The 24,221-nt window shown below is 42.9% G+C and overlaps 1 protein-coding gene across 2 annotated transcripts in view; it reads right to left on the bottom strand.

Annotated features, from left to right (window-relative positions):
- The window catches only part of LOC139752073 (uncharacterized), a 67,943-nt gene that overhangs the window by 7,867 nt on the left and 35,855 nt on the right, over positions 1–24,221 (bottom strand). For both annotated transcript variants that reach the window (XM_071667917.1, XM_071667918.1), the window contains 3 exons: positions 23,951–24,127; positions 7,324–7,447; positions 6,659–6,873 (listed from right to left, as the gene is read on the bottom strand). In XM_071667917.1, coding sequence (XP_071524018.1) covers positions 6,659–6,873; positions 7,324–7,447; positions 23,951–24,063 — 452 coding nt within the window. In that variant the 5' untranslated portion in view covers positions 24,064–24,127. The remainder of the gene's footprint in view (positions 1–6,658; positions 6,874–7,323; positions 7,448–23,950; positions 24,128–24,221) is intronic.

Raw genomic sequence — 24,221 nt, 5'->3', positions numbered from 1 at the left:
CTTCCTTTCACTCAGAGCCAAAACATCCAGGTTCCTTTCCTCAAACATACTACCTATCTCTCCTTTTTTCACATCTTGGTTACATCCACACACATTTAGGCACCCCAATCTGAGCCTTCGAGGAGGATGAGCACTCCCCACGTGACTCCTTCTTCTGTTTCCCATTTTAGAAAGTTAAAAAAAAATACAAGGAGGGGAGGATTTCTGGCCCCCCGCTCCCGTCCCCTCTAGTCACTTTCTACGACACGCGAGGAATGCGTGGGAAGTATTCTTTCACCCCTATCCCCAGGGATAATATACATATATATATATACACATACACACACACATACATACGCACATATACACACACACACACATACATATATATACATATGAAAAATGTAAGAAACAATTTAGAAAACTGAAACTTCTAGCTTGAAATGAAATGAAAAAAAGATTGAAAAGTTTAGGGGAAACATGAAATTGTACTGAAAGTAGGTGAAAAAAGAAAGAGTGGGAATGTTAATATGTTAATATGAGAAGTTAGAGAGGAGTGTTGCTAAATCAAATGGAGGAAGTGAAAGAATGACGGAAAGAATATTTTGAAAAACATGAATGTAGGAAAAGATGAGGCATTAGTAGTTGCATACACAGGTATGGATAATTGAAGGTAGAGAATACAGGCACATGGGCCCATAGCAAGAAGGTGGGTGAAAAGAGTGAAAGTGATGCACAAGGTAGGAGAGGAACCTGGAGTGGATGGGATTATGGCTGAAATGCTGAAGCACGGAGGAGAAACTGAGAGTGGATGCATTTGGTACGTGATTTAGCATGGAAACAGAGTTGTACCTTAAATGAAAGTTTTGGTATACATAGTGATACGAGGGGTGAAAGCATAACCAGGGAAAGGGGGTGCAGAGATAGACTGTGGCTGAAGACATGGCTGTTTGTGAATGATACTGTGTTGTTTGCTGAGAGTGAAAAGGAGTTGCAGAAGGTTGTAAGGGTATTTTATGATGTGTGTAAGCATAGGCAAATGAGGCTAAATGTGAGTAAAAGTAAAGTAATGATGTATGAAAGGGAACAGAGTGACGGTACAGATTTTGTAAAAACCCTAACGAGTTACAGAAGAAAGTGTGCTAAACTGTGTTAAAACATGGGGGGAAGGAAGATTGGAAAAAGTGAAAGAATTCAAGAATTTAGGAACTATCTCTTGTAAGTTTGGTGATATGGAGGGAGAGAGAAGTAAGGGGTAGAAGAGTCACTGGGTCCCTAACAGAAAAATGAATGGTAAAGGCATAAGTATGGAAGTGGAAAAAGCATAGTCTTCCCAGGCGTGACCTATGCAGCTGAAACATGGACATTGAAAGAGTCAAAGAAATCAAGAATCCAGGCTGTGGAAATGAGTAATCTGAGAGAAGCATGTGATACGAAAGGATGAAAAGAAAGAAATGAAGGGGTGTATGAAACATTTGGTATGGCAGGAAAGGAAATGAACTGTGAGGTGGTAGAGAGGGTGAAACAATATTTTGAGGTGGTTTGGGTATGTGGTAAGCGTATGATAGTATAATTAAGTAGGTAGGTGTGCGAGGACGACCACCTGCAACATGAAGAAATAGAGTGGAAGAGTACTGGAGGGAGAAAAATGGAAGAATGCATGGAAAGGTGTATCTGAGGGAGACATATAAGGACATGGATAAGTGAAGACTCTTATGCCATAGCCACCCAGTTTATGGGAGTTCCCAAAGGATACAGGCATTGGAGATAGAGATAGGATATGAACTGCAAGAACCGAGCAGCGACAGGGACCTACGAGTAACATGCTGAACTTGTCACCATTACAGCATGTGAAAAGGTTTATGAGGGAGGCAGACTATATTTTGTTCAACTGCACAATTGCCTTCAGGTACATACAGCCAATATACAAACAGTGGAATGTTCAGTAATATATATATATATATATATATATATATATATATATATATATATATATATATATATATATATATATATATATATATGTGTGTGTGTGTGTGTGAAAGAAGAAAGTTAAGAGTAAATGTGAATAAGAGCAAGGCTATTAGGTACAGTTGAGTTGAGGGTCAAGTCAATTGGGAGGTAAGTTTGAATGGAAAAAAACTGGAGGAAGTAAAGTGTTTTAGATATCTGGGAGTGGATCTGGCAGCAGATGGAACCATGGAAGCGGAAGTGGATCATAGGGTGGGGGAGGGGGCGAAAATCCTGGGAGCCTTGAAGAATGTGTGGAAGTCGAGAACATTATCTCAGAAAGCAAAAATGGGTATGTTTGAAGGAATAGTGGTTCCAACAATGTTGTATGGTTGTGAGGCATGGGCTATGGATAGAGTTGTGCGCAGGAGGATGGATGTGCTGGAAATGAGATGTTTGAGGACAATGTGTGGTGTGAGGTGGTTTGATCGAGTAAGTGACGTAAGGGTAAGAGAGATGTGTGGAAATAAAAAGAGCGTGGTTGAGAGAGCAGAAGAGGGTGTTTTGAAATGGTTTGGGCACATGGAGAGAATGAGTGAGGAAAGATTGACCAAGAGGATATATGTGTCGGAGGTGGAAGGAACGAGGAGAAGTGGGAGACCAAATTGGAGGTGGAAAGATGGAGTGAAAAAGATTTTGTGTGATCGGGGCCTGAACATGCAGGAGGGTGAAAGGAGGGCAAGGAATAGAGTGAATTGGATCGATGTGGTATACAGGGGTTGACGTGCTGTCAGTGGATTGAATCAAGGCATGTGAAGCGTCTGGGGTAAACCATGGAAAGCTGTGTAGGTATGTATATTTGCGTGTGTTTGTGTCTGTTTCCTTGCGCTACCTCGCAAACGCGGGAGACAGCGACAAAGTATAAAAAAAAAAAAAAAAAAAAAATATATATATATATATATATATATATATATATATATATATATATATATATATATATATCCCTGGGGATAGGGGAGAAAGAATACTTCCCACGTATTCCCTGCGTGTCGTAGAAGGCGACTAAAATGGAAGGGAGCGGGAGGCTGGAAATCCTCCCCTCTCGTTTTTGGTTTTCCTAATGAAGGAACAGAGGAGGGGGCCAAGTGGGGATATTCCCTCAAGGGCTTAGTCCTATGTTCTTAACGCTACCTTGCTAACGTGGGAAATGGCGAATAGTATGAAAAAAAAACAAATATATATATATATATATATATATATATATATATATATATATATATATATATATATATATATATATATATATATATATATTTTTTTTTTCATACTATTCGCCATTTCCCGCGATAGCGAGTTAGCATTAAGAACAGAGGACTGGGCCTTTGAGGGGATATCCTCACATGGCACTCTTCTCTGTTCCTTCTTTTGGAAAATTAAAAAAAAACGAGAGGGGAGGATTTCCAGCCCCCCGCTCCCTTCCCTTTTAGTCGCCTTCTACGACACGCAGGGAATACGTGGGAAGTATTCTTTCTCCTCTATCCCCAGGGATAATATATATATATATATATATATATATATATATATATATATATATATATATATATATATATATATATAGCGCAAGGAAACAGACAAAAGAAATGGCCCAACCCACCCCCATACACAATGTATATACATACACGTCCACACACGCAAATATACATACCTATACATCTCAATGTACACATATATATACACACACAGACACATACATATATACCCATGCACACAATTCACACTGTCTACCTTTATTCATTCCCATCGCCACCTCGCCACACATGGAATACCATCCCCCTCCCTCCTCATGTGTGCGAGGTAGCACTAAGAAAAGACAACAAAGGCCCCATTTGTTCACACTCAGTCTCTAGCTGTCATGCAATAATGCCCGAAACCACAGCTCCCTTTCCACATCCAGGCCCCACAGAACTTTCCATGGTTTACCCCAGACGCTTCACATGCCCTGATTCAATCCACTGACAGCACGTCAACCCCGGTATACCACATCGATCCAATTCACTCTATTCCTTGCCCTCCTTTCACCCTCCTGCATGTTCAGGCCCCGATCACACAAAATCTTTTTCACTCCATCTTTCCACCTCCAATTTGTCTCCCACTTCTCCTCGTTCCCTCCACCTCCAACACATATATCCTCTTGGTCAATCTTTCCTCACTCATTCTCTCTAAAACCAAACCATTTCAAAACACCCTCTTCTGCTCTCTCAACCACGCTCTTTTTATTTCCACACATCTCTCTTACCCTTACGTTACTTACTCGATCAAACCACCTCACACCACACATTATCCTCAAACATCTCATTTCCAGCACATCCATCCTCCTGCGCACAACTCTATCCATAGCCCACGCCTTGCAACCATACAACATTGTTGGAACCACTATTCCTTCAAACATACCCATTTTTTCTTTCCGAGATAATGTTCTCAACTTCCACACATTCTTCAAGGCTCCCAGGATTTTCGTCCCCTCCCCCACCCTATGATCCACTTCCGCTTCCATGGTTCCATCCATTGCCAGATCCACTCCCAGATATCTAAAACACTTTACTTCCTCCAGTTTTTCTCCATTCAAACTTATCTCCCAATTGACTTGACCCTCAACCCTACTGTACCTAATTACCTTGCTCTTATTCACATTTACTCTTAACTTTCTTCTTTCACACACTTTACCAAACTCAGTCACCAGCTTCTGCAGTTTCTCACATGAATCAGCCACCAGCACTGTATCATCAGCGAACAACAACTGACTCACTTCCCAAGCTCTCTCATCCCCAACAGACTTCATACTTGCCCCTCTTTCCAAAACTCTTGCATTCACCTCCCTAACAACCCCATCCATAAACAAATTAAACAACCATGGAGACATCACACACCCCTGCCACAAACCTACATTCACTGAGAACCAATCACTTTCCTCTCTTCCTACACGTACACATGCCTTACATCCTCGATAAAAACTTTTCATTGCTTCTAACAACTTGCCTCCCACACCATATATTCTTAATACCTTCTACAGAGCATCTCTATCAACTCTATCATATGCCTTCTCCAGATCCATAAATGCTACATACAAATCCATTTGCTTTTCTAAGTATTTCTCACATACATTCTTCAAAGCAAACACCTGATCCACACATCCTCTACCACTTCTGAAACCACACTGCTCTTCCCCAATCTGATGCTCTGTACATGCCTTCACCCTCTCAATCAATACCCTCCCATATAATTTACCAGGAATACTCAACAAACTTATACCTCTGTAATTTGAGCACTCACTCTTATCCCCTTTGCCTTTGTACGCATTCTGCCAATCCTCAGGCACCTCACCATGAGTCATACATATATTAAATAACCTTACCAACCAGTCAATAATACAGTCACCCCCTTTTTTAATAAATTCCACTACAATACCATCCAAACCTGCTGCCTTGCCGGCTTTCATCTTCCGCAAAGCTTTTACTACCTCTTCTCTGTTTACCAAATCATTTTCCCTAACCCTCTCACTTTGCACACCACCTCGACTAAAACACCCTATATCTGCCACTCTATCATCAAACACATTCAACAAACCTTCAAAATACTCACTCCATCTCCTTCTCACATCACCACTACTTGTTATCACCTCCCCATTTGCACCCTTCACTGAAGTTCCCATTTGCTCCCTTGTCTTACGCACTTTATTTACCTCCTTCCAGAACATCTCTTTATTCTCCCTAAAATTTAATGATACTCTCTCACCCCAACTCTCATTTGCCCTCTTTTTCACCTCTTGCACCTTTCTCTTGACCTCCTGTCTCTTTCTTTTATACATCTCCCACTCAATTGCATTTTTTACCTGCAAAAATCGTCCAAATATATATATATTTATATATATATATATGCAGCAACAGTCTGGTCTCCTTACTTGAAGAACTACATAAAATTAATAGACTGTCTAAAGGAATACAAATTATACCAGAATTGAGTAGACTGAGCTTTGTAAGACAGAGGGAAGCCCTAAATCTGTCTATACTGGAGGAAATAAGGGGAAACATAATAATGTACATAATGACATTACCATAGAATCAATCTCTGATGCTAAAAAAAAAGTCCAGAAAAAGACAGCATAACTGAAAGTTGCACAAGAGATGCATATGAAGTGATGTGAGAAAGCATTTCTTCAGCAAGAGTAATTGACTTAAGGAACAAGATAACTCGAGAGGATGTACATTAGACTCTTACTGGATGATTTAAAAAAGAAAAATTAAATATATAGAACAAAGAAAGAGCGATAAGAGATGGGACCCCGTTAGCATAAAGCTCCTTCCTCATATGCTCAATTATACCTCATTTTCTAAACTGGCCACTTCAATCACCAGTATATACAGTTAGTCATTGTCTGAGTTAACCAGCAAAAGAATCCATCTAGGGTCTACATCCCTGTTAATTTTGAGTGTGGCAATGTTTAGCATTGGATTTGCAAAGGCTGTGTTGCGGCTTTAACTTAATTTTCTGTTAAGGGTGCAAAATTAAAGGAATCCTTTTGAAATGCGAATGCCATTGTTAAGGAAGCTCATACCTTTTTCATTACTACTTGTAAAACAGTAAGCGGAAAAAGGGCCATGTTGATTCTCTGAATATATGTATGTATTGAGCATGAAGTTGCTTCCATACTTTTTGTTATGAATTAACTTACCTGGAGCCAGTACCGTCAGCCTTCTTCAAGACATGCTTGTCAAGGCACTCGTCTGTTACTGGTCTGGTGGGTCGATTGTGAGGGCATAGGCGGAACTCAAAGTATCCTTTGTGATTGGCTGTAAGCTCAACACCCAACTGGATTGTGCTGCTATGTTTATACTTCCTCACAATCACACCTCGTCCATATTTACCTCCGCCCTCATTGTCCCGAGGCTGTGATAAAGTGGAGTGGTATGCTATTATGTGTGGTTACGGAAAGTTATGGGGTATATTACAAGTAACCTATCACTTCCAATGATATATTCACCTAGTTATATGGAATAAGTGAAACGTAATCAAATAAATGTTAAAAGGCTGCATGAGATTTCACAAGCACGCTATGAAGATTATAATTATAATCATAAATGTATAAATTCAGTCACCTCTCATATATTTCATACAAATGTAGAGAACTCTAGTAATTCTAATTAGCAACTTTGAAATATTCTGTCAGTTCAGCATCAACATAAATTATATTCACTTGTCCACTAGAATGAAAAAGCTGAATCTTCCATACAAGTCCTCTAAATTATATATATATAAAAAATGAAGTCATTCCTGGTGTCTTTAGCTTAGCAAAATACAGCTGTTCCCCATCCCAAGTGAAATGTGCAATCATCTTACCTGTGGCATGTGCCACGGGTCGCCACAGGGACCACACTTGCCACCATTCTTCTGCCATTGTACTGCATACCCACCACAGTAAATTTCATGGTCATTGTAATTGTGAGGTGTATCAAAACCATACCTGAAAAAATTATAGTTTTTACAATCTTGCCTTCACGAAATAAGTTGATAAAACATTTCCACCTGAAAAATATTGTCTACTCAGCGACAACCCATCTTTGTCGCACTTAAACAAAAATTGTGGTTCTTATGCTCCAATGCACAGCAGAAGGGCCACGTTGACTGTGGGCACAAAGCAGGCAAAGGCTGTAACTTTTTACACATGCACACTTAAGTTCTATTCTTCTGTTTAAAAAATAATCAGTAAAGCAATTATATATATATATATATATATATATATATATATATATATATATATATATATATATATATATTGGAAAGGATCACAATTTTGCGTGTGATCAAGATATTCCTATGAGTCCACGGGGAAAATGAAACACGAAAAGTTCCCAAGTGCACTTTCGTGTAAACATGTTTACCAAACTTCTGTTTCCCATTTTAGAAAGTTAAGAAAATACAAGGAGGGGAGGATTTCTGGCCCCCCCTCCCCGCTTTCGTCTGTTTCCTTGCGCTACCTCGCAAACGCGGGAGACAGCGAAAAAAAAAAAAAAAATGTTTACCAAACAGCGTCCTAGTTTCGTCTCTTCGATGTATAACAACTGACTGTTATATTTCTCTCTCGTGTCTCCCCTGATGATGTGATTATTACACGAAAGTGCACTTGGGAACTTTTCGTGTTTCATTTTCCCCGTGGACTCATAGGAATATATATAAATTTATATAGCAAGGGGAGGGAGCTCTACGCTCATGGAGCCCTATTTCTTGAAATTGTATCATACAACTTGCTAAACTGCGTCATGTCAATGTAACGGATATTTAATTCATCCCATTCATCAACTACTCTTAAAAAGCATTTTACATCTTTTCTAATGTTTTTTGTTTGTTTCATGTTATGGCTTTCGGTTGCCTTGTTTTTCCATTGTGATGAACTGATAAATGCTGATACCATAAAACTGGTTTAAAACTTCAAAGACTGTGATCAAGCCATCTTTCCTCTCTCCTCCATGCAGGACAAATGTATAGCCTCTAACCTCTCGTTGTAACTCAAGTTTTCGTAACTCTGGTACCATCTTTTCCCTCCTGGACCTTGTCTAATAGTTCCTTGTGCTTAAGTGCAATGACCAAAAACTAGAGGTTTTTTTCTAATTTTGTCCTGATGTCAAGTGTGAACAATGTGCCGGATATTTCTTTTTACATGTACCTGAATGCAATGCTAAAGTGTGTCTCTTACAATTCTACTGAGATAGAAAAAGGAGGCTCTTGCAACATGTTAAACACTGTCAACTCCTACGATGTACACAGTGCATCAGACCAACTTGGAGTTTGTCTTGGTTCCTATTTAAGTTGACGCAAATCTCTATTTACTTCCCCTCACCTTGGCATCACACGCAAATATATTCAGATACGAGTCCAATCCCTCTACCAGTTCATTTACAATGACCAAGAAGAGCAGTGGTTACAAAACTGAACCATGTTGCACACGAAAAAAAATCCCTCCGATACTTCTATCAAGGTGATTTTCTATTCATCCATCGTTTGATTTCACTAGATCACTAGCAAAGAAATGATAGATTCCTATGAGAGTCAAGTTCCTGGACGATATGGTCCTCTTTTTTTTTTTTCGTTCCCCTAAAATAAACTTCGCTTGCAGTCTAACTACATCCAAGTGGAGTGAAAGGTCACCCTCGGTGGGGGTGAAGCACTGATAATAGTTTCATCAGAGAACTCACCTCAGAGGAGTCCACACACACACACACACACACACACACACGAGAGAGAGAGAGAGAGAGAGAGAGAGAGAGAGAGAGAGAGAGAGAGAGAGAGAGAGAGAGAGAGAGAGAGAGAGAGAGAGGGGTCTTCACATTACAATACCTCAACCTACATTGGGGTCCAGTCCGACTTATCGAAAACAACACGCACCTGCTTTCGAAAGAAAAGCTGTCGTTATAGAACAAAAATGCCGACAGGTTGGAGCAATGTGTATATATAACGTGGGATGGAAGGGGGGGGGGATGCCATGGGATGTCGTGAACTAGTCGTATCCGGAAGGTGGGTGAGTTAAGGCGAGCTAGATATCGAATTAGAGAGGAGAGAGAGGGGATGTCGTAATCCCAACGTCTGCTTAGGCTAGCAAGGTGGTTTACACCAGGTTAGACGTGCAGTGAGAGAGTAAATAAGCTGCCAAAGTCCAAGTGTATGTAATACGTGTAACGTTACAAATTTTAATCCATTTTCAACCAGAGACGAATTAGTACGGCAAATCTGAGAGGCGATCGGTGCATCACTACCAGAAAGTGAGAAAGGGGCAGAGGGGGAGTTTCAGCCCGTAGCAACAGCGGCGAGGTGAATGGAGGGCTATGGGCCAGTCATACCGGTACAGTGGCGAGAGAATGGAGGGCTATGGGCCAGTCATACCGGTACCTTCGCTTCCTGGAATACTGATGTCATCCAGCTGCAGCAATATAAGTAGTTAGGGGGTTGGGGTAGCACCTTGGGGATAGTACTCAGAAGTGGAAGAATCATATAATCCTAATCAAATCAAAATTATACTTTGATAAAACTCTTCCTTGTACTGTGCATGATCTTCTATAAATATCACGAACAAGTGACGTATATTGAGCGTTAATAATAACTTGAAGTATGATGAATAGCTGTTCCTGCACAAAAACCTACGCTTCAAAGCATTTTTTTTTCTAACTTACAAGAACTACAAAAGTTTAAAGGGACAAAATCTGGTGTGTTGGATTAGATTGAAGAACTACTTTCCTTTGCATCCAACGACTGTTACTAGTCTTCTTTCCTTTCTCCCCAAAGCTTAAACACTTCAAGGCAGAAAGGGGGAGTTAACACCGTCTATTATGTCCTTTACGTGCAACACTGGTAACTCTCATAGGCCTGTTTTTAAAGGCCTGTCACTTTCCTTCACTAGGATCCCAATCTAAAGTCACTTGTTCCTGCTGGAGGGTATAGTGCAGTGTTCATCTCGATTACTGTCATAATCCGGCACAGTTGATTACATCTTTACTTCAAATACGAAATTCTAATCACAGGGTTGAAAAAACCAAGATTATTACCTGAAATGAAAGCTTTAGTTACACCGTAAGGTAGCCATCAACGTAATCGCTGTACCGTATCAAGTAATTCAGGATATGGGAAGACGTCCTTGGTGTCCTAGAAAACTCTTTGTCTTCGTGGTAACAGCAACCTTCCTACGAGACAAAAAACCATATGCCAAGATAACCCTCCCTATCCTAGCAGGTACCTGAGTCAACATGCATACAACTGCAAGGTAAGCTAGCAGCAGAGACTAAAGGACACACACACACACACACACACACACACACACACACACACACACACACACACACACACGCATATATAAATGTATATATATCCTTGGCCACCAGTCTCGCAAACAATATGGAGCGGCTACCACGCCCTTACCCTCAATGTTGTTTTCCTAGTCTATGGCACAGTGTATGGAAGGTGGGCCAACAACCTTCAGTTTAAATTGCTGCTCTGCAGTGGTGTCGACCAATGACGGAGGGACTAGGAACTAGACCGACACCCTTGCCAAGTGCTGTTTTTGGCTGGTGTAGTAGGCTAGTGACGGACGTACCGATATGGAGAACAGAGCGGGGGCAGGGGGGGAAGGACCCATTTTTCTTTTTATTTTACTAGGGGGAGACCCTCAAAAATGAGGAAATCCGATATTCCTTAAGTCACCCCAGGGCCCGATAGCCTGGGAGGGTTATGGAAATGAGAAGATACGATTCTTATATTTTTCCCCGGGACCTAATGTTTGAGGGGTCCAGAAAATGAGGTCAAACTCTCCTTAAATTAATACTGCCTCATGTCTTCCAACTCTAACGGGCTCTTAACCTACCATCTAGCCTATCTGGTTATAAAAGTAAATTTTTGGGAGTCTTATATACCTTGTGTGTTTTGCCATGACGGTTCTCTAAAAAAAAAAAAAAGGGTTATGTATTCGATAACGACCACAAATGCAAAAAAGACAACTTTGATCACGATTATAAAACATAAAAGTCTCCCATTTCAACACTACGGTCATTCCGTACTCCTGCCTACTGGACTGGATGGGATAGATGAGGTGGGGGGGCTATATTTGTCCTTACGGCAGCTTGAGCCACTAGCTCAAGCTGCAAATGCCTGGGGATATTTGGCCCTAGGGCCCCTAATCCTTTATACGATACATGCTCAAGCTGCAATTGGTTGGCTGAGCCGGAGCGTACTGATGTAGGCCAACGCCATCCTATCATATACCACGGCTGATCTGGCCCAGTCTCGCACTTACAGGAAGTGGACCAGCACCCTCCTGCCTCACGCTATTCTTCGTTAGTGTGGGCCAATATCGTGCGCTCGGAAATTGGATTAACACCCTTCTGTTTCGCACGACTCGTGGGGTTTCTTACTCATTAGGTCATGCAACAAAATTGATCATTTTGCTACATTTATCTTAAAAATTGTTAGCAGGTCTGTCGTCCAGCAAACATAAAATTAAAGGGCTCGAGAATATCTTTAGATAATTAATTGATTTAAACTGCATATCACGATGGGGTATGAAGACTGAAATTGACATCTTGTTGATTAAGATCTCTTGTCGGGTATAATGGTCTGGTCAACATCTTTCTGGACCAGTTATACAACGAATGGCAACTGAGGTGATATTGAAAACTAACCAGTGACGTCGCTGGTACTAAATCATAGCATTCATTTTTTACAATGCAGTTATGGTAGTATTTCATCTTCGCAGCAAACTAAAGAGTAATATTATTGGCTTACTGTAATGTAACATGAAAACTGGATGGTCAACAAAATAACACAGCTTGAATCAGCAATTACTGTATAATACAACTATGTGTTGTAGCATTCAGGGGCCGCCAATATCGAGAGGATATATATATATATATATATATATTACGATATTGAGTTATAATCGGCTCCGCTAGGTGCACAGCCCATCTGCTTTCTATTTTCCATACACTATTTCTTTCTCAAGTCCTTAAGTTCTGATAATCTCAAGTCTTACCTTCCAATTTGTCCCGTGGGACAAACACTTATCACCGACTAACAATAAGAGAAACTGCAATAGTCGTAACTTCATTGGATTCTGAGGAGTACCAAGAAATAAACTTAATAGTATACTCACTATAATGCTGTGACAAAATATTGTGCTTTAAAAAGCAGATTTACCATTTGAGTAATATGAATATGATAAAGAACAAGTATCTAATCGCAATGATTAATAACTCAAGCGTAATATACAACATACCAGAGAAAATAAGGTTCTATGGTATGATAACTATCACGTGTGTTCCGGGAAGTCTATGTATAATTTCTAAGAGAGGCATTCCAGAGTGGCTGCTCACATGCGCCCTTCCTGGAAGCCGCCAAGGACTAAGGAATCGATCATGGAAACCATTGCTGCTCGACAACTAAACGATCACTTGACCACAGATGCAATGAGACGAGAGGATTGGAGAAAGGGAAGTAAATCGAAATATTGGTGGACTAACAGACGAAAATGAACGATCGTGACACGAAAAAAAAAAATATCTAGAATGAAGAAATTAGGCAATATCTTTTTTCCAATTCTTTCCAAGGCTACCATAAATAATACTGTTTCACAAGCATGACACTCGTAATAAAAAGGGCAATATATAATTATTGCTCCTTTGCAATGCTCTGTGGTGATTCGGCTTCAGCATCATATATCGGCGTCAATATACCGGAAATCAGATCTTTATGTACACATCACACTTCCTATAATCACTACCTCTTTAACTAAGCCGTCTACAGGCTAAACAAAATTATATACAAACCTGGACGCAAAAACGCGACTAAAAGCCGTAAGCATTTAAACTTGCATCGGTGATAATCTTTCTAAGGCCACGGTGAAAGAGACGAGAAAAATAATGATAGGAAATCCGGTAATGTACCACACCTACAATCGTTTTGCATTTAAGAAATATCCGATATAACGGTTTGGCTTATGGTGATGCCGATATCATATCCGAACATTTTTTAAATCTTTCACTGTGACGTTTAACCACATTCTGTGATTCAGCATCACACTTCCACATGGACTGACCGATCATCGACTGGCAGGTGCTTTGTAAACAAGGTAAAAAAAAAAAAAAAAGGTTATGATAAAGCAATATTAGTAATATTTCTTAAAGTGGTGGCATTAATATACCAAGAAGGGCGCCATATCCGGACGATGTACCCTCATACTCGATTATTTATATCCGTGTTTGTGAATATGGTGTGAATTGGCTCGGACAGTATGAGAGACTGCATCCAATAAGTATATTATAAACATCTATATAAACGTTGAAAAAAATATATAATTACATTCCAGCTGCTTTTTAATAATCAAACCACCTATACTTCCCAGTGACCCACATTACAAACACAAAAACAACGCCTCGAACTGATCTAAAGGTAAAAATGTTCTCATGACCATTCAGTATCCTGTTTGTGGTGGTAACTTAAAAATGCTTAAATCCTTTCCTCCATAAATTTTGAATGCCATTCCCATACGATGTGCTACGTTAGAGTGAACAGCTCGTCGAAATATGTAGGGATAGAACAACCACAAGACACAACATGAAAATTAAGCACAATTGTAAAAAGTGAAAAAGTACTATTATATCATGAGACTGGTGGATGAACAGAAAAATATTAGATGTAGGAAATATGGATAGCGTACAGAAATTTAAAATGCCTGCCCAATGGTAGAGAATGCATGGTACAAATAGGTAATCACACACACGCACATACACGACTCGTCTGTTACCATATTGTTTCAAGCAAAACAGTGACACGAATCAACTAGCACTGTTGCAACTACCAGTGGAGTGATCAACAGTGCAAGGCAACTAACATCTGCTACTGACGTCCTAATTCACTTGAGACTATGAAGGGGAGGGTGAGTAGACGACCCGGATACGCAGTGACTTCCAAAGTATTCGTGCGTGCCTTGTAATTCATGACGTCGAGAGAGCCACAGGTCCGGCACCATGATAGGACACAGGCCAGACTCATTACCCGCCGCACGCGTGAGGAGGTTAACATGCACGGCTAAGGACTATTCTTTGAGTCGACAGAAGCGTAAAAACTTATAATGCGGCCACTTATGGAATGATATATATATATATATATATATATATATATATATATATATATATATATATATATATATATTCATTAATAATTTATTTTGCTTTGTCGCTGTCTCCCGCGTTTGCGAGGTAGCGCATATATATACATACATACATATATATATATATATATATATATATATATATATATATATATATATATATATATATACAGAGAGAGAGAGAGAGAGAGAGAGAGAGAGAGAGAGAGAGAGAGAGAGAGAGAGAGAGAGTCTGGAGAACATTACAGTTTTGACTTCTCGAGGATTACAATAGAAAAGTAACATATTTCACACAAACTTGCTGACGGAAGGAAACTAAGCAGCTATGTCTGACTGCTCCATCCAGTATTACGTTCCTTCTTTTGTTTCCCTGAAGATCTAAAGTAGACCATACACAGAGTTTAGGTGTGTGGTGGGCGAGAAGCGCTGGTATAAACAGAAACGAACGTAATATACATCAGCTCCACTCACACCGAGGTGGCAGGAGGACGACGATCTCTTTCCCTAGACAAAGGAGAGAGAGAGAGAGAGAGAGAGAGAGAGAGAGAGAGAGAGAGAGAGAGAGAGAGAGAGAGAATACGTCCCTCCCTTTTCACCCGAGCGCCGCGCGGGTCGTACACCGCCGGAGGCGGCCAACCGCAGGACAGCTGTGGGAAAACGGGGGATAAAAAGCAGGTAACTGAGTCTGGGGTGACCACCATGGCGCATCACACCACCACCTCCATGATGATCACACCCAACCCAAGCCAGCCAGCCAGGCAACCCACGTATTACATCCACCGTCATCACCAAGATCTCACAACTGCTAAAGGCTAACCTGGACAGAAAAATGCTCACCACCAAAAAACCACGCGCTTATCGCAAAGGGGTTCAAGTAATGAACACTCTACAAGCCACTTACAAGTTTCTGAACCCGTCGACTGAACTTGCACATTTAGTCATGTCTCCAGCGAACGATGTGCAGAGGACAGGGTTGGAGGAGAGGAGGAGGAGAGAGGTAATACAGTGAGGGAGTCGTGCATAGCGGCGACGGGAAGAAAGCCGGGTGATCCGTGGGGCTGGTGGGGAGGAAATACTCGCACAAGACTGAACCGCATTGCAACGACGGCAGAACTATCGGTCTCCGGAGGTCAAATAGCCCATTTTGAAGGAATGAAATGATCGTGCCTGAGAGGGCGATCAATCGTTGTACGGACGGGGGTGAGTGGGAGGTTCGACTACTGTGTCTACAATTCATCCGTCGTGCTGACGGGATTGGTGTAGTCTGTACCTCACCTGGGCCTGGGGCTCCCCTGGCCCAGACTTTCCCAGCCAGGTTTCCCAGGGTACACCCGAGGGATGCATCTTCAACCTCCTCCTCCTCCCCCCACCACAAACCCCCCACAGGAAATCTCTCCATGCCTCAGTCGACAGTCTCTCTCACGCTCCCATTGTTCCTCTCTCTTAAAACATGACAATAAGATTAGCGGTTGGGCACGTCCGTCAGGTAGGCTCAATGAACTGTGATATACTGATAGCCAGTAATAGTTGTGGTATCAACAATTAACAGTAATAATAACATTAATAAAGTAATTACTGTAATTACACTATCAACCAAATTACAGTAAGTGATAATACTATCAACAAGCATAAGAAACAAAAACAAAGTGACTATCACTGTAGCTAAAGTGCTGAAGCATGTGGATTGCAGCGCACAATCGCAACAATGGACCAGTTACTGAAGAGAATAATAATGTGGTGGTCAACAGCTGACGACATGGGGATGAGGGACAAGTTAACTTTACCCATACTTTATCCTGGTTGGGTAGGGGGATATCCTCCACCTCCGCAACCTAGTATGCGACAAAGGTTCCTTAGCGAGGGGATCAGTCCACCAGGCTGTTTGATGCTGCAGATCTCAGTATAATAAGTGCAGTTTGGCTGGTCGTTTTTGTAGAGGTCTTGGATTCTTCCCATGGCGTTCGTATATTTGTTGGTAATAAGTTCACCTGACGTGGGCCCTTGACATTTACTCTGTTTTCCGTAATATTTCCTGGAACATATCTCTTCAGCCTGGGTACCTAATCTACACAGTCTTCGTGGCTGATATTCAAGCGAGGGACTGCCTTCGTATCCTGGTTAAGAAAGTTGACATTTCAATATTTTTCAAGTGTGTGATGCATCTTCTGCGTCTATGGTCTAGTGAATTTAGTTTTGAAGGTTGTAGTCCACTCTCGTCAATCCGGACAGTGAAGACTACACATTTCCTAGCTAAGAAGTTTCTCTGGGTCTATCTGGTGACGATAGCACAGCACTTCTCCAGTCAGACAGCAAGTTTCAATTATCACTGGTCTGCTTCCGTCTCAGAGAGTGTAGATGTTGAAAGAGGTGCCGGGAATGAGCGAACTTTCTTCACGAGCTAAGTATAGTTAGAGCGTCCTCTCCACTCCTCCCTCGGGCGTTGCGATGGACATTTCCCCTCTGTGCCTCACGCGCCCTGACGGTAATGTTGTAGCCCTACCCTTCCCCTTCCAACAGGAAGCTGTCTCCGGTCCCTGAAGGAAACTGGACGATTTCTAACTCAACCGAGAGACAAAGGCGCCCCCAATGTTCGTACACTCCAACCGACCTCGCGTGAGTGAACTGGGGAACGCACGGTACACAAGGAGATCCTTTCTATCACTGACGGTAACCAGGACTAGACGTCCAACCTGGGATGCAGCAGACACACCCAAGGAAGCTACAAAGTTAAGCTGCTGCGACAGGGTCTTTTACCATCCTGTAATACATTACACGTTTCTGTAATCTCGCTATTATTACAGTTATATCTAAAAAAAACTTAAAAGTCTGGTGATTTCCTCTTAAAAATAACACGACCCAGACCATACTAAATATGAACTAACACAAACCATCAGTGATCGACCGCAACTGCCACACTCGGTAATCTACAATTGTTTTATCATAATACCATAATACTAATACTTTACAATCATGCGCCCATCCTCCCCGAGCCTTACCCTCTTTGGCTCATCACAGTGTGCTTCTTGTTTACCTAAAATGCAATTCATCAAATCAAACTTGGTCACCCTCTCAAGCTTGACGGCGGCACATCTCACATCATGACATTTTTTTTTTCCCGACCTCATACGTAAAATTCCTAGCCGCATGCGACCGAAATAATGAAGGTTGCAGACCCCCTGGTCTGGACTATGATCTGCCCCTTAAGGCTCAAGTTAAAGACAGTTCTGCTTAAGGAGTTAAACACTCGAAATCCACCCCTTCCTGTGAGGTGACGAATGCGCCCAGGCTGCAGCAGCAACCACAGAATAAACTGTGAGCCGCTTCATTAAGCAGTGTGTCAGAGGGCCTTTCAAGGGCATCTTGCCCTCACTGGCCCCGGTCACTTCCTGGCTTGGCCCAGTGACGACACGGTCGGTTACCAACATCTTCTGATACATGGCAACGCGACTAAAGGGTCGCTAAATGGTCAAATAATGGAAGAGTTGCGTGGCATGATACACAGCAGAGATATTAGACAGCCTACTAACTGATTTAAGAGACATTCGAGTACAACTTTTGGGTATAAAGAAGGCCTGGCTTCTAACATGATCCTTAAGGGTTAGATCAATGGCCAGGCCATTATAACAAAGGTCATGATCAAATGGTTGAGGCGGACTCTACCATCTCTGGCAGCAATACCACACGACATCGTCATTCTCTGAAATCCAAGTATTTGCGTTATCAACTCTCCCTCTCGTTCCATTCCATCATTCCTACTGAACTAAAAAAAAATACCGCTAAAATGTCGTTCCTTTCTACTTTCTGTTTATCACATAAACACCCCAGCTTTAGCTCCCGTCCAGAGAGAATAAACAGCCAGCAGCTCTTACCCCGACCACTCACGACAAAGTATCACCAAGTTCTCTGACCACCTAACAAAAGGAAGTTTGAATACGAAAGTACAAGATCTCAGACCCTTCACATGGCAATCTTAGGACTGAAAAGAAACGAGACGTATGCTTTTCAGGGCAAGACAACAGAGCATCCGTCTCTTGACCTGTTTTGTAGGCAGTGTGAGTCAAAGGTAAGTCCACCATATTCGTTTCGGTGTACCAAACACTGGATGGCTGAGGGCTCGCTCTTGGTGAGAGGTACTATAACTCGGCCTTTCTCTACCCTCGGCCGAGTGTGACAGCACCGTCCTTGAACATCGGAAAGTACGACAGGAAACGGGGTGACTGAACGACTCCGAAAGACAAGAAATATAAGCAATGGACTCATGACACGAGACCTGCTTCCTGTCCGACTCTTGGTTCCAGTGCGTCGACGTCACCACTGGACATCCTGACTGGGGGAAAAAAAGGAGGAAACGAAACGAAAAAAAAAAAAAAGACGAATGTATAACCGTAACGTTGTACCAGTGGGCTGAGGGTACTGTCTGCAGGATGAGACGCCCCTCGGCCGGACGCCCAAACCTCAAGACTGAGGCTGATTGGTAGGACACCCGAGAGATAATCCCCAAGATCCTTTTACGTCACCGGAGCTTAATCATCGGGATGTACGTGAGTCCGAGAGCCGAGCTAAGCTGAGCTACATGAGCTGAGGTTTGTGAAGTGGAGTTACCCTTGCTAATTGTTGCTATCCCTCCCCCTCTGCCCGGCAGACACCCTTTCCATTATGGAATAACATGAAGGCGGAATCATCATCATGACGATAAGGACATACACAGAAAGGAGTGAAACAGGGAATGAAACGTAATACGAGGCAGAAACTGGACATAAAGAATGAGAGGAAATTCTACAACTGCGAGACAAACAGGTTTCTGTCACATAACATGGAATTGGATAATTTCATTAAAATCCGCTGACCGATGTAGGAGACATCTATTTTAAATGGTAACAGCTGTTTATCCATTGACACCAAGAAATTCATTTACGAAAAAAAAAAAAAAACATTGAATTGTGTAGGACTTTTGATGACTTAGAGTCTTACAAAAGTTGGCTGCAATCTGTTAACCGGCTGAGAGGAGGATAAAGACAAACCGAATCCAGGTCTCTCCACCAGGATATTGTACACAAAAACCAAATGTTCAAAATCAATTGGAAGGAATATGTAGCTGACATTTAATGATTATTAAAAAAAGTCAGGGTGGAATCCATTTACCGTTTCAGGAGACAGTTTTAATCTTTACACAATCTGAATTAAGAACAAATATCTGTATAAGCAAGGAAAAGTTACTATATTACAAACGTCAGTACACAACTCTACAATGAAAAAAATATATAAATGAAGGAAAAAAATCCTCGAAAAAAATTAATTCCTGTAATATCAGGACTATGTTGGGGATAGCCATATCCTTCACTCTTTCATGAAACAAGAAACCAGAAGTTGGTGTTGGTGTCAGCCTCTTTATCAGCAAGACTGACAACAAATGTCTCATCTCCCCAGTTATCCCCTTCTGTCCGCCGTGACAAAGCTGCCTTCTCCTTATTCTACAGGTATTACGTTGGCCAATGTTTTTGTGAGTAGCCAGCACGACTCCCTACCACCGAGGCTTGGACCCATGACTCGCGTTTGGCTGCTGCTACCCAGATTCTTGCCTAGAGACCGACCATACGAGGACTAAGTGGCCTGTTATGATATCTCCTCGTTCCCTGGAGCAACGAAGCTGTGGAGTCCTCTTCTTCCTTATTTAACCTTCCCCTCTTCTCATAACCGGTCTATCTTTGACTCAGGTGTACAAACACCCGAAGACCCTTGATTGCGTTCCTTACTTTTCTTCCCGCTACACCTGAGATGGTCATGACTGGGGCATGTTGTGCCTCGTGCCAAGTCTCGGATTCGACAATTGTGAAACCCAGAGATCACTTACGGGAATCCTATGATTGGTGCTGACTCTTCTTACACCTACCAGGAGGAAGATGCTGACACAATGATTCTTATATAATCACGAGCTACATTTCCACCACCACCACTGTCTCAAAGAGCAAATCTATAAACGAGGAAGTCGTCCAAGGCCATGTCTTTGTCTTCATTGTGGGTCCAGGTTATAATACTGTCGGTGAAGGGCATGTCATGGGTACCGGGTAAATGGTCTCCAAAGGAAGTGTGGTTCAGAGCTTTATGGCTGCCTTATATAAGACGGGTGGTGGGAGAGGGTAGCGAGCAAGGAGCAACCATGGCGACAGGCATCACCGGGTGACGATTCTCCCTACCTCACGAAGTTCTGCTCCAGATGAAGATAATCAAATGAAAAACACAATCTAATGACGCAAATCAAATCTAAATTCTAAACCTCTAAGTAGGTAAACTAATATGCAAATAAAGTCTGGCATCACCACTCCTTCCCGTGCCTCGCTCACAACCTAAGTTCAGGAAATGGGATCAACCAACTCTGCAGCCAACCTCAGAATTCAGGTGCAGCTCATTAAATTTTTTTTCCCTTATATCTAGCGAGAATTGCGCAACTAGAGTCTTTCGAATGATTTCAAGGCGCGTTATCTTTCTGGCAAAACTAACTCGATTCTCCCGTCCCGACCCGTCAACACAATTGCTGTTAACTATATTTTACGGAGAGAGTTCACGACAGAAGATGAACCTTGCTAGCTGGCAGCGGGCCAGTGGGACTCGGTCTTATAAGGCTGGAGAGGACCTTGCCCCACAACCGTGGCAGGCAGGGGTAGGTGGAGGTCGAGCTGCGCTGGCCCGGAGCACGCCCAGGAACCACCATCCATGGAAACTAGAGTCAGCTTGCTTGACACCATGAAGAACAAAAAGAAAGACACGTTAAAGTAAGAGAAGAATACGTGGAGAAGACACCTTGAATTACATCATTCATATCCAGATAAAGTGGTGTTCGCTAAAGACGGTGTTCGCTAGGAGACTGGTTGTCTGGACGACTCGACACAATGCCACGCAGTAACCCAGGAGGTAATCCTTTCATAAAATCAACAGGGATGTAGTCTTAAACTTTCAATTATCTAAGGTTCGAATCTAACGGCATGCCGAGCCAAGCCAGAGTTTCAGCCTCATCCAGGGTTCACAGGACACTGTGCGGTGAGCTCAGTGAGGTCTGTATCCTGGGGGTCTGTCCGCCACCAAATACCCGCCGGCAGCCAGCCAACCATCACAAACAAGAGGCGCCACCTCTCACGTTCCCTCCATAACTCACACACGGATCCCTCACCCGACTCTTCACACTCTCCTGTATAATTCTACTCAGTCACGTATCTAGAACGCGTGTAATGTTTTGCCTAAGTACTACCATAAGGGCTGGTAAATATGTCATCATTCTACAACAATCGCCTCTACTAGTTCTCTCGTATTACTGCTTTCTTAAATTTCCTCCTTTCTTTTCAACTCTTTACCTTCGTTCTCCCTACCCCCAGCTTATTCTATAGCCCCTTCCCGCACTCTCTCACCCTTCGCCCCATCCAGCCACTCAACACTCCCGCTTCCGTCATGGTGAGGCAGCACATAACGGTACATCTACGAGGACTAAGGTCACCAGGCCCCGTATCAGGCAATTTTCAGCGGAGACACTTCCTCGCCTAACCATCTCTCTCTCTCTCTCTCTCTCTCTCTCTCTCTCTCTCTCTCTCTCTCTCTCTCTCTCTCTCGCCTGTACAACAAGAGATACACTATGATCCATCTTGCTTGCATCATCTAATAGCACAAACCATCTTAAATCAATTCACCCACAAAAAATGAAAAGAATTATCAGTAATGTTCTTGGTGCTGTCACTGGCGTTGGAAAGACGTGAATTTTTTTCACACTACTGTGTCGACCCCCAACGTCCCCCTTAGGTTAAAACATCTGGATCACATATATAAAAAGTCCCTGTCTTACTGACCTCACATGAGTCATGAACCGTAAACCCGGCAACCTGCATGCCGGTGTATCACACACACACACACACACCTCGATCCCATGCTCAGTGTGTACGGTACCGCAGGGGCTTTACCGCGTTTTCTTTTTTATATAAGAACGGTTGCCCACATGGTGTACAGCACAGTGATGATAGACTTAACACCCTGACCACAATGGTACGAGCCTCGAGAATGATGGCCAGGCTTTGGATCTGATGAAACCTGTGGGTGAGGCCGTCCCACCCATATGTCGTGCTCGAGGGATCGCATGGTCGTGCTCGAGGGGTCGTATGGTCGTGCTCGAGGGGTCGTATGGTCGTGCTAGAGGGGTAGTATGGTCGTGCTCGAGGGGTAATATGGCCGTGCTCGAGGGGTCGTATGGACGTGCTCGAGGGGTCGTATGGTCGTGCTCGAGGGGTCGCACGGTTGTGCTCGAGAAGTCGTATGGTTGTGCTCGAGAAGTCGTATGGTCGTGCTCGAGGGGTCGCATGGTTGTGCTCGAGGGGTCGTATGGTCGTGCTCGAGGGGTCGTATGGTCGTGCTCGAGGGGTAATATGGTCGTGCTCGTGGGGTCGTATGGTCGTGCTCGTGGGGTAATACGGTCGTGCTCGAGGGGTCGTATGGTCGTGCTCGAGGGGTAGTATGGTCGTGCTCGAGCGGTCGTATGGTCGTGCTCGAGGGGTAGTATGGTCGTGCTCGAGGGGTCGTATGGTCGTGCTCGAGGGATCGTATGGACGTGCTCAAGGAGCGTACCGTCAAGTTCAAGGAACTAAGATCAACGGTTATTACACGCCGGTGTCGCAGTGCAGCCCGTCAATCCTGTACCAGTAACAGTATATAAGACGGAAATCCAAAGGTCCTTTTGAGAAGTCACAGACTGGAGTAATGGGTTTGGTCACTGTACAAAAGTCACTGTACAAAAGTGTGCTTCCTCATTATCTTCTGTGCCGTTAGTATCCTGGTCACTAAATTATCTATATTAAGTCATTGCTGGAGAACCAATGGGTTGTCGAACGAGACAAACAAACAAACAACACACAGGAAATCAATCTTACGCTAAATATGATCACATCTTTACAAACGAGTTTTCAGAAACAGGTTCAATGCAGCAGCGGCAGCACCACTGCCACGAAACACCCAGAGGGGTTTTAGGTACACTCTTTGCACTATATATACATACACTTCAACTTATTCCACAGGAGGCTACGAACATGATGCATAAAAACGTTACGAAGATGGCAAAACCCATCAAAAATACCAGGTATGTATCTCTTACAATACACGTCCAAGACCCGAGAACGTACCACAGAACACGGAGGCGGAGTGAACCAGTTACTAGGTCATCCCTCCGGGTATGATGACCAGTCATGACCTCACGTGGCCCCCATCTCCATCCAGAGTCATCACCCCAACCCCTCCATCAACCAGTTAGAAGAGCACCTGAGGTGTCCCTGACCCCTGGCCACCTACCTCCAGGCTGTTGATCTACCGGGCGGCTCGATCAGTCTCCCGTGACCCCGGACGTACACAGAGGCACACGCCAGCACTACCAGCAGGCTCAGGCCCGCCCGCACGCCCTCCATCCTCCCTCCTTCACTACCACGACCTCAGTGCCTCCAGTTGACCCGGGGTGATAGTACAGTCAGCCTGTAAAAAAAAGAAAAATCGTATGGGACTCAAGTATACCAGAAAGGCAAATATCTACGATCAAAGACAATACACATCATAAAGTGAATAAAAA

Source organism: Panulirus ornatus, chromosome 12, assembly GCF_036320965.1.
Source record: "Panulirus ornatus isolate Po-2019 chromosome 12, ASM3632096v1, whole genome shotgun sequence".
Taxonomy (NCBI): domain Eukaryota; kingdom Metazoa; phylum Arthropoda; class Malacostraca; order Decapoda; family Palinuridae; genus Panulirus; species Panulirus ornatus.
Note: the sequence above shows the minus strand (reverse complement) of the source record. Positions and strands in the feature narration are given on the sequence as shown.